General features: G+C 49.0%; 1 protein-coding gene across 1 annotated transcript in view; it reads right to left on the bottom strand.

The window, feature by feature from the left end:
• Positions 1-466: 466 nt before the first annotated feature.
• grin2cb (glutamate receptor, ionotropic, N-methyl D-aspartate 2Cb) overlaps positions 467-9924 on the bottom strand; it is a 59794-nt gene continuing 50336 nt past the window's right edge. The window contains exons 10-13 of the mRNA XM_042087652.1: positions 8334-8494; positions 4722-4909; positions 4112-4344; positions 467-2525 (exon numbers count right to left, since the gene is read on the bottom strand). Of these exons, the coding sequence (XP_041943586.1) occupies positions 1092-2525; positions 4112-4344; positions 4722-4909; positions 8334-8494 (2016 nt within the window). The 3' untranslated portion in view covers positions 467-1091. The remainder of the gene's footprint in view (positions 2526-4111; positions 4345-4721; positions 4910-8333; positions 8495-9924) is intronic.

Genomic DNA, 9924 nt, shown 5'->3' with positions numbered 1-9924 from the left:
AGTTCTACTCAAACTACTTGTGCACGTAGGCTATGGAAGATTGGTCAAATCTAGCAAGTAGGAAAGTTTAAGTGAATGACGTGAAAGTGAAAATAAGACCAACGAAAGTTAATGTTGCTTTTGATAGTACAAAGACTTACAAAACTGGTGCTCTAAATAGCGATTCTGTTGTCTTTGAAAGGTTCTGTTATTGATGCATTGAACTGCAATTTGGATTAACACCTGCTTTTACAAGGCGGAAGTATTTAGGCGCAGAATAGACGTGGGCTTTCAGGAGCAGTTTTTGTACATACCACGGAATACATAACTAGGCGCTCTTTACTCTTCCCCTCCCATCTTTTTATGCTAAACTCCCACTTTCCCCTGGATCCTCCCATGAATGCATATGCATGACATTAAAAACGCAATCTGCCACTTTCAGCTCCCGCGACGGGCAGTTTGCGCTTTTACATCATTGCGGCCTGTTTGTACATACCTCACAATGATTTTACACGCACGTTGCGAAACAAATACGCCTGAAGTGGGCGCAAAAGCATTGGTACATCTGGCCCAAAGTGTCTGAAAGACACTGTAGAATAACTCTTAGATAAACACAGTTAGCTAGCCCTGGTGTTAGAAAAACAACATCACAAGATATTTCAGAACGTCTGAAAGAGTTTGTAAAAGTCAACTTCACATGGGATTACATGGAGGAATACCAAATCCACTTTCAAAGACCCAGAGAGGGTACTTGTATGTACACGTAGAGCAGCCTCGTGTGTCTCCGCTGAGACAGAATGGGACTCGTCCACCTGGAGTGTGCAGAAAGTCCAGCCTTCCAACAGCTTGGCGCTGACAGGGAGCCATGAAGGGGACAGTACTACCCGCTGCTCACCAGACCGTCCACCGCAGAGAGAACGGCGTCTCCTGTTATTACACTGAGGAGACTGCAGTGAATTGTGGGTATTTAATTTTTTTTTGCTTTGATGAAAAAGGCAGTTTTTCTGGTCTGTCAGTCAGTCTGTGTGTGTGGGTGGGTAAGAGAGACAGAGAGTAAGTGAATGAGTGTGTGTGTGTGTGTGTGTGTGTGTGTGTGTGTGAGGGGTCCTCTCTCACACCTCTGACTCCAAACTAGAAATCCTTCCCCAGACCATGGGCTGCTCCCCATCCCCCACCCGTCCACCCAGCATCTCCTCGTGGGTCAGCGCGTGGGGCAGTGTGTGTGGCGCGCGGTAGCCCCCGTACACGCTGTCGGCCCGCGGCACCATACACGGGAAGATGTGGCACAGCTCCACGGGGCCGTAGGGCAGCGGCCGCTGGCACACGGCCAGCGCGGGGTCGGAGGTCACGCGGGTGGGCGTGCGCTGCAGCAGACTGGCGGAGCGCCGGGCGCCCACGGCGTCGGCGTGCGTGAGCAGTGCCTCGCGGTACGAGGGCAGCCGCGTGGACTGCGAGTGGCGAAGCTTCTGGCTCTTGCGCGAGTGGCTGCGGGAGGCGAGCCGCAGGGGGTCCAGTGCCGGGTAGCAGAGTCCGGCGCCGCCGCCGCCGCTCACACGGCCGTACACCTCCACGCAGGGGAACAGGTCGGGGACGTCGGCGTGGCGCGCGGCCGGCGTGGCGGTCAGCACCGAGAGCCTGTCGGCGGGCGGGGGACGCACGCGCTCGGGGCCCCAGGTGGCGCGCAGGAAGGACGGCCGGCGGTGGGCCTTGCGCTTGCTGACGAGCGGGACGTCCTCGTGGCCCACCGGGACCGGGCCAGCCTCGCCGTACACCCGCGCTGCGCACGAGTCGCAGCTGCCCGCGCCGCCTCCGGCCGCCAGCGCGGGGCTCTTCCCGTACACACACACGGGCGGCGGCTCGGCGTACTCCGGGCAGCGGCGCAGGTCCAGAGCGTCCAGCGCGTGGCTCCGGGAGCGCTTCTTCCGCCGCTGGCTCTCGGCCGGCCGCACGCACACGCCCACCGCAGATTCCACCGCGCGGTGCTCCGCGTAGATGTCCGGCACCTGCAGCTCCCCGTAGGCGTTGTAGGGGGTGCCGTTGAGCGCGGGCGGCGGCACGGCCAGGTGCGGCGTGCTGAGGCTGAGGCTGGACACGGGCACCACGGCGTCGTAGATGGCGTTTGTGCCACGGGCGGGCAGCGTGTAGCGCAGTGGCGTGGGTCGCGCCACCATTCGCGCCTGGGGTGCCGCCAGGGCGTCGCTGTACTGGAGCGGGTACGGGGGCGTGGGGGGGCACGACAGGAGGGGCGCGTGGTGCTCGGGGACGTTGCCGATGTAGGAGAAGTGGCCCGGCAGCGTTTCCGTGGCGCTGGTGGCGGTTACCTGTGGCATCCTCGCCGGTAAGCTGCCGCCATAGCGACTCCAGTTCTCGATGGTCTTGGTGGCGTTGTCCAGGGAATTCTCCACCTTGGTGGACGAGACGATGTCCTTGGCAGTCTGCAGCATCTTCAGCATGTTGGCCTGGGCGTAGTTGGTCGTTATGTCCGGGTTCTGCAGGCCCCCTGGCTTTCCAAGATCCTCCACTCCGTTGAAACAGCTGTACACACCCTGAGAGGACAAACGGAAAAGAGACATGTCTTTAAAAAAAAAAAAAAAATCAAGATTCAGGATTTGAAGCTCCTGGGTAGTAATTTATAACTTCTCATCCCCTTCTTGAGGAAATGGGGGAAACAAACACCATGATTGTACTCTCCAAACTGCCAGATTTTGTTAGTTAAAGTTAATGATGCAGTTAATTGCAGTAATTTGGCAAAGAGGCTGGAAGACTTTATCTCTGGGCGAGCCCAGTCATGATTAATTGGCAAAGTTCAAACTATTTTTTTTTGCAGCCCTGATGAGTTTGCTTCTGTTCTGTACATAAAACTTAGCCTTACGTCAGAAACATTTATCACTATAACCACGCTGAGTGAATTTACCAACATTCAATAAAACATTTCTATTCCAGTCCGATTGTTCCTCTTAACGACGGGAGCTGGACATCTACCACAATCTCATCAGAAGACACTGTTCTCTTGATTGCTTTTCTCATGTCCAGTGAAACAGCAAACAAAAGACCCTTTTCCAATAAAGATGACCATCACTGGACCAATTTACTTGTGAATTAGCCAATCATGGACTATTCTCCCCATCAAGAGCCCATGGAGGGAGGATGTGACACAGGCATGAGTCACTGATCTGGTGGGGGTCTGCTGCACACATGAATAAAACTTTGTGGCAGTACAACGTTTGGAATAAGACTACACATGTAGAATTAAAAAGACTGTAAAACTTTTTAAAAAATAAAATAAAAGTAAAAATATTTCCCACTTTTTTTTTTAAAACAGCCCTGCAGAGAAGACCACTGAAGGTCATTTGAACTGGGAAATGTTTAAATGTTTCAATATTTAAATTTAACTTTAAATGTATGTCACAGAGAAGCCTTCAGGTCACTTTGAAACAAGGGCACAGGGTCTCCTCAGACGTGTGTGTGTGTGTGTGTGTGTGTGTGTGTGTGTGTGTGTGTGTGTGCGCGTGCGTGTGTGTGTGTGTGTGTGGGTAGGTGTGTGTGAGAGAGCAAGAGAGAGAGAATATCTTAGAGCATTAGTCAGGGTAAAAAAAGTCAACCAGAGAGTCCCAAGGGTCAGAGTAAATGACCATATCAGTGTCCTCCGGTGACAAAGAGGTTCTGACATGGTGACAATAGACTGACATTAATTTAACATAGAGACTGATTGCTTTCTCTCTACAGCCCAGGGACAAAATGGTGTCATCTAATGACTCCTTAGTCCTGATTGAAAACTAGCTTTACTATTACAGCAGTAAGAGTGACAGAAAATACTCAAAAAGATGAATCTTTCTTTAAAAAGGTTAGGACTAGAACATGGCCATGTGTGTGTGTGTGTGTGTGTGTGTGTGTGTGTGTGTGTTTGCGTGTATGACCGTCTGTGACCATGTGCTCACCCTGCTGATGGCGATCAATCCAGGTGCAGAGACTACTAAATGTGTGTATGTGTATGTGTATGTGTGTGTGTCTCTGTCTGTGTGTGTCTGTGTGTGTGTGTACTGTGTGTGTGTGTGTGTATGTGTGTGTGTGTGTGTGTGTGCGTGCGTGTGTGTATGTGTGTGTGTGTGTGTGTCTGTGTGTGTGCCTGTACCCTGCTGATGCCGAGGAGGAAGTCCAGGTGCGTGGACTGCTGGATGGAGTGGCGCAGCTTCCAGTAGACGAGGTGCTCCCAGGCGAACACCAGCAGGCTGAGCCCCATGGCCACCAGCAGCATGTAGAACACGCCCGCCATGTTGTCGATGTCCAGCTTGGAGCTCATCACCTCGTTCTTCTCATTCTGACAAATGCCCGATAGCCACACCGTCTCCAGGCGCTGGGTGTCACCTGGACACACACGCACGCACACACACACGTACACACACACACACACACACGTACACACACACACACACTCACACACATTAACATTACCAGCCCCAATGCAAACATCTGCATGGACATTACGACACCCACACACCGACTGTGTAACAATGAATATTTGTTATGTTCACACAAACACACACTATTTTGAAACTAACTAGTCTATTTTGACACCAGTGAATGAGGAAACACATGTGTCCAGTGTAATGAACTCCAACAGGGATTATCACATGGACACGGTATGGGCATGGCATGGGTAGAATACACACACACACACACACGTGATGTTGAAGGAGTCCCCCCCCACTACACATACACACCAAACCCCACGTATGGATTACCATCACCAAGGAATTGCAGCAGGGCAAGGTCGATGGGTCGTTTCCAGCGCGACTCCTTCTGGAGCGCGATGCCGTATCCCGTGGTGGCAAACACCTTTCCAGAGCCGATGGTGACCAGCTTGCAGCCCTCGTCCTTCCCCGCCATGTAGTTCAGCACCGCCGCATCGTAGATGAACGCGTCCAGCTTCCTGTGAGCAGTGGGCAGAAGGGTTAAAGGTCACACAGCGGACTGGAGGGGGCGCCAGCTGTGTGTTGAGCATGCTAGCAAGTGAGCGTCAATTGTTTTTCCAACCCACTTTTAACTTCCAACAAAATTAAGTCTCACTGCAACGATGCGCCATCTAGTGGACACACACACACCCGCCCGCTCCTCTCCTCTGTAGGCTACTTGCACGTAAATCGGAACAAACTACTGTAGATTGTTGCAGCGGAAATAAATGCGGCCAAATGACTGTTCTGCTCGGTGTTAACTAAAGGTTAGCATCATCAACACCGCAGCGCAATACGCATGCATGCAAATTAACCAGTTTGTTCATATCACAACAAAGCCAATCGCGGAGACAAAACTCTTTAAACAGGCAAAGTTATCAGCAGTTAGCAGCATGTATGTAGCCTAGAGCCTTAGCTGGTAAGCTAATGTTAGAACAGCTGGGTTTTGGGTGGTTAGCTGTGTCAACTACTTGCGGATAACATTATGCATCAATGCATTACCTGTGAGATGAAATGTTTGCGCCGCCAACCCCCTTGGATATCGCAAATGCCCCCACTGTCATTGTACTCCAGTAAACAAAGTCCCCAGTGCACAGGTGAATGGCTGCTGTGCAGCCTCAACAGTCGTGGATTTTTAATCGTCAGCTGGACAAGTGAATGAAGTTACCAGCCAGAGTAGCAGCACAGGGGAATTATGAACTAGAACCAGGGACATGGCAGGTTTGAGCAAAAGGTAATGAAAAGGTTTATTTTTAACCAAAGTAGCTCTACTGATCAGACCTTTCTTGACACTGTTAGCTGGTCCTCTTGTTTACGTTTTTTGCTTCTTCAGTGGTGGGTGTGAAGAGTCGGTGGCGCGTCGGCAAGCGCAAGTATAAATGCGTTTTGGTGACGTCACATAGCCTTTGCGGTTTGAAAATCGTGTTTCATCATATCGCGATATTATCGCAAATGCAATAAATCGTTCAGCCCTACTGCATATTATCAAACTACCCAGACATGGTTGAGCTGCTGCCCCAAGTGGATCCCATTTAGAAGTGGCTACTTCATTTGCGCTTTCCTTGACTCATGGAGCTGCGTGAATTTTATTACAACTTTTCGCCACGATATGGCAGTTTAAGTCCGCTTGATACTGTAAGGCGTAAGCCATTGGTTTCCAAAGGAGATTTTATTTGTGTCGCCAGCATAGCCTATTGACAATTTATGTTGTAAATAGGCCTACCTGTAGCTTAGGGAAGCTAATATTAGGATCTAGTTTGTTAGTTACAGTTTTGTCATAACTCCCTGATGCATTTTTGCATTTAGAATAGCCAGAGCGTGGATATCTCAATCGGAAAATTAAACAATATCGGGTGCCTATGGACTAGGCTGGGTGAACCCAGCCTGATCTGCCCGCTATTTATTTTTTGATTTCTTAAAAGATTGAGCTTGGTCTGGTGAAAGCCAGACTAGCCATGGACCTCAGTTACACAATGCAAGGGAACATGAATCAGCCTATATTTGCACGAACAATAACTGACAACAGCTCTTCAACTTTGGCCCGTTAAAATGTGTATGAACAGTCTAGCGACGCATTTCATCAAGGCCCATTTGGACATGTCAGTTATTTGCACCACTGGTTAGATGTAAAACAGCATTTCGTTTCAGACTACTGTTACTTAATTTGTGCATTAACAATAACGTTTCAGACTACTGTTACTTAATTTGTGCATTGACAATAAAGTATTACATGAACTAAAGATGACTAAAATCTTATGTCGAAGAAGAAACATTCACAAAAAATCCATCCATCCAAAAATGACCTTTGTTTTTGATAGCTGTTGAAAACGGCACGGAACTGACAGATGTTTTTGTTTATAAATAAATAAATAAATAAATAACATTATGCTGATACCTTTTGCTTTTCCCAAATACAATGTAGCCTACAGGTGTAAGTGACCTTTCATCAATCCAGTTGCAATGGATGAACTGTGATGAACTGCCCTACTTGTGATTGTTTAGAGATTTTAAAGGTTTTATAACAATGCTACATCTTCTTTGGCTATTCTACAATCTATTCACCTTTTCAGCACCAGTAGGCTACTTTCTGTGCAGCCGCACACACACACTCAGGCATGCCAAACAAGCATACACAAAAGTTTCAAGAGTGGGGGATGGAGTAAAAGATGGAGACAAATTGAAGTGTGATTTATTTTCGCGGAACGGATGTACAGGACTGAGCGGCGGTCATATTTTGTACCGCTATGTGGTACATCTAGTTACATTCTGTGTCATAACCATGCTGCCAGCCTGAAAAATGTGCTAGCTAGAGCATATAACTCAGGCTAGGACCTCAGCTAAAATATGTTCGAAGAAGAATGATGTATGAAGTAGTTTTTAATATTATATTTCTCAAAGCATAATGTCATCATTACCTGAAAAGAATAAGTTACTGCATTGCAACGTATGGGGACTATATGGGGAATGGCTGAGCTTATTACAGGGCCTTGACTGAGTATAGATTAGATAAGCATTGAGGCATGATGAGGGAAATTCAGACTATGATAATATAACTCCTGTGTGTCTGTGTGTGTGTGTGTGTTTGTGTGTGTGTGTGTGTGTGTGTGTGTGTGTGTGTGTGTGTGTGTGTGTGTGTGTTCATCCCGACTTAAGGCTGTTGAGTGCTTCCTCCACGCCCTGTTTCAAGATTGTTGAATGCTTCCTGGACACCTTCTGGTTGCACTTCATTGTGTGTGTGTGTGTATGTGTGTGTGTGTGTGTGTGTGTGTGTGTGTGTGAGTGTATGCTCACCCTGTCTTAAGGCTGTTGAGCGCTTCCTCCACGACCTTCTGGTTGTACTTCATTGTGTGTGTGTGTGTGTGTGTATGTGTGAGTGTATGCTCACCCTGTCTTAAGGCTGTTGAGCGCTTCCTCCACGACCTTCTGGTTGTACTTCATTGTGTGTGTGTGTGTGTGTGTGTGTGTGTGTATGTGTGTGTGTGTGTGTGTGTGTGTGTGTGTGTATGTGTGTGAGTGTATGCTCACCCTGTCTTAAGGCTGTTGAGCGCTTCCTCCATGACCTTCTGGTTGTACTTCATTGTGTGTGTGTGTGTGTGTGTGTGTGTGTATGTGTGTGTGTGTGTGTGTGTGTGTGTGTGTGTGTGTGTGTGTGTGAGTGTGTGCTCACCCTGTCTTAAGGCTGTTGAGCGCTTCCTCCACGCCCTTCTGGTTGTACTTCATCATGTGTGTGTGTGTGTGTGTGTGTGTGTGTATGTGTGTGTGTGTGTGTGTGTGTGTGTGTGTGTGTGTGTGTGTGTGTGTGTGCTCACCCTGTCTTAAGGCTGTTGAGTGCTTCCTCCACGACCGTCTGGTTGTACTTCATTGTGTGTGTGTGTGTGTGTGTGTGTGTGTGTGTGTGCTCACCCTGTCTTAAGGCTGTTGAGTGCTTCCTCCACGCCCTTCTGGTTGTACTTCATCATGTGTGTGTGCATGTCGGGGTAGTTGCTGCGGATGTTGCGCTCGGTGCTCCCGTTGGGCACGGTGCCAAAGCGGAATGGGGGGTAATGCTCCTGAGGCTTCTGGAACTGGGGGGCACAACACAGCCAGGGGGAGATGATTAGAGAACAGAGAGAGAGAGAGAGAGAGATTGGAGGGACAGAGGGAAAAAAAGAGAGAGAGAGAGTAGGGTAGAGAGAGAGAGAGAGAGTAGGGTAGAGAGAGAGAGAGAGAGAGAGTAGGGTAGAGAGAGAGAGAGAGTAGGGTAGAGAGAGAGAGTATAGGGGAGACAGAGAGAGAGAGAGAGAGTAGGGTAGAGAGAGAGAGTATAGGGGAGACAGAGAAAGAGAGAGAGAGAGAGAGAGAGAGTAGGGTAGAGAGAGAGAGTATAGGGGAGACAGAGAAAGAGAGAGAGAGAGAGAGAGTAGGGTAGAGAGAGAGAGTATAGGGGAGACAGAGAAAGAGAGAGAGAGAGAGTAGGGGAAGACATGTGTACGTATGTAAATCTGCTTTCACCGTTTCTGTGTGTGTGTGCGTGTGTATGTGTGCACATGTGTGTGTGTGTGTGTGTGTGTGTGTGTGTGTATGGGTATGTCTGTAAAGCTGCTTTCACCATTCCTCTGTGTGTGTATGTGTGCACATGTTTGTGTGTGTCTGTGTGTGCGTGTGTGTGTATGTATGTCTGTAAAGCTGCTTTCACCATTCCTCTGTGTGTGTATGTGTGCACATGTTTGTGTGTGTCTGTGTGTGCGTGTGTGTGTATGTATGTCTGTAAAGCTGCTTTCACCATTCCTCTGTGTGTGTATGTGTGCACATGTTTGTGTGTGTCTGTGTGTGCATGTGTGTGTAGGTATGTCTGTAAAGCTGCTTTCACCATTCCTCTGTGTGTGTATGAGTGCACATGTTTGTGTGTGTCTGTGTGTGCGTGTGTGTGTATGTATGTCTGTAAAGCTGCTTTCACCATTCCTCTGTGTGTGTATGTGTGCACATGTTTGTGTGTGTCTGTGTGTGCGTGTGTGTTTATGTATGTCTGTAAAGCTGCTTTCACCATTCCTCTGTGTGTGTATGTGTGCACATGTTTGTGTGTGTCTGTGTGTGCGTGTGTGTGTGTCTGTGTGTGCGTGTGTGTGTATGTATGTCTGTAAAGCTGCTTTCTCCTCGTTACTCTTCCTTTTGTGTTTTTCTCTCATCCTCCTCTCCCCTTCTCATTGCTCTCCTCTCCTCTCCTCTCCTGTTCTCTCCTCTCTTGTCTTCTCCTCTCCTCTCCTCTCTTGTCCTCTCCTCTCCTGTTCTCTCCTCTCCTGTTCTCTCATCTCCTGTCCTGTCCTCTCCTCTCCTCTCCTGTTCTCTCCTGCCCTGTCCTCTCCTCTCTTGTCCTCTCCTCTCCTGTTCTCTCCTCTCCTCTCCTGTCCTGTCCTCTCCTCTCCTCTCCTCTCCTCTCCTGTTCTCTCCTCTCCTGTCCTCTCCTGCCCTGTCCTCTCCTCTCTTGTCCTCTCCTCTCCTGTTCTCTCCTCTCCTC

This window comes from Alosa sapidissima, chromosome 3 (genome assembly GCF_018492685.1).
Source record: "Alosa sapidissima isolate fAloSap1 chromosome 3, fAloSap1.pri, whole genome shotgun sequence".
NCBI lineage: Eukaryota > Metazoa > Chordata > Actinopteri > Clupeiformes > Clupeidae > Alosa > Alosa sapidissima.
This window is presented reverse-complemented; position numbering and strand designations above follow the sequence as displayed.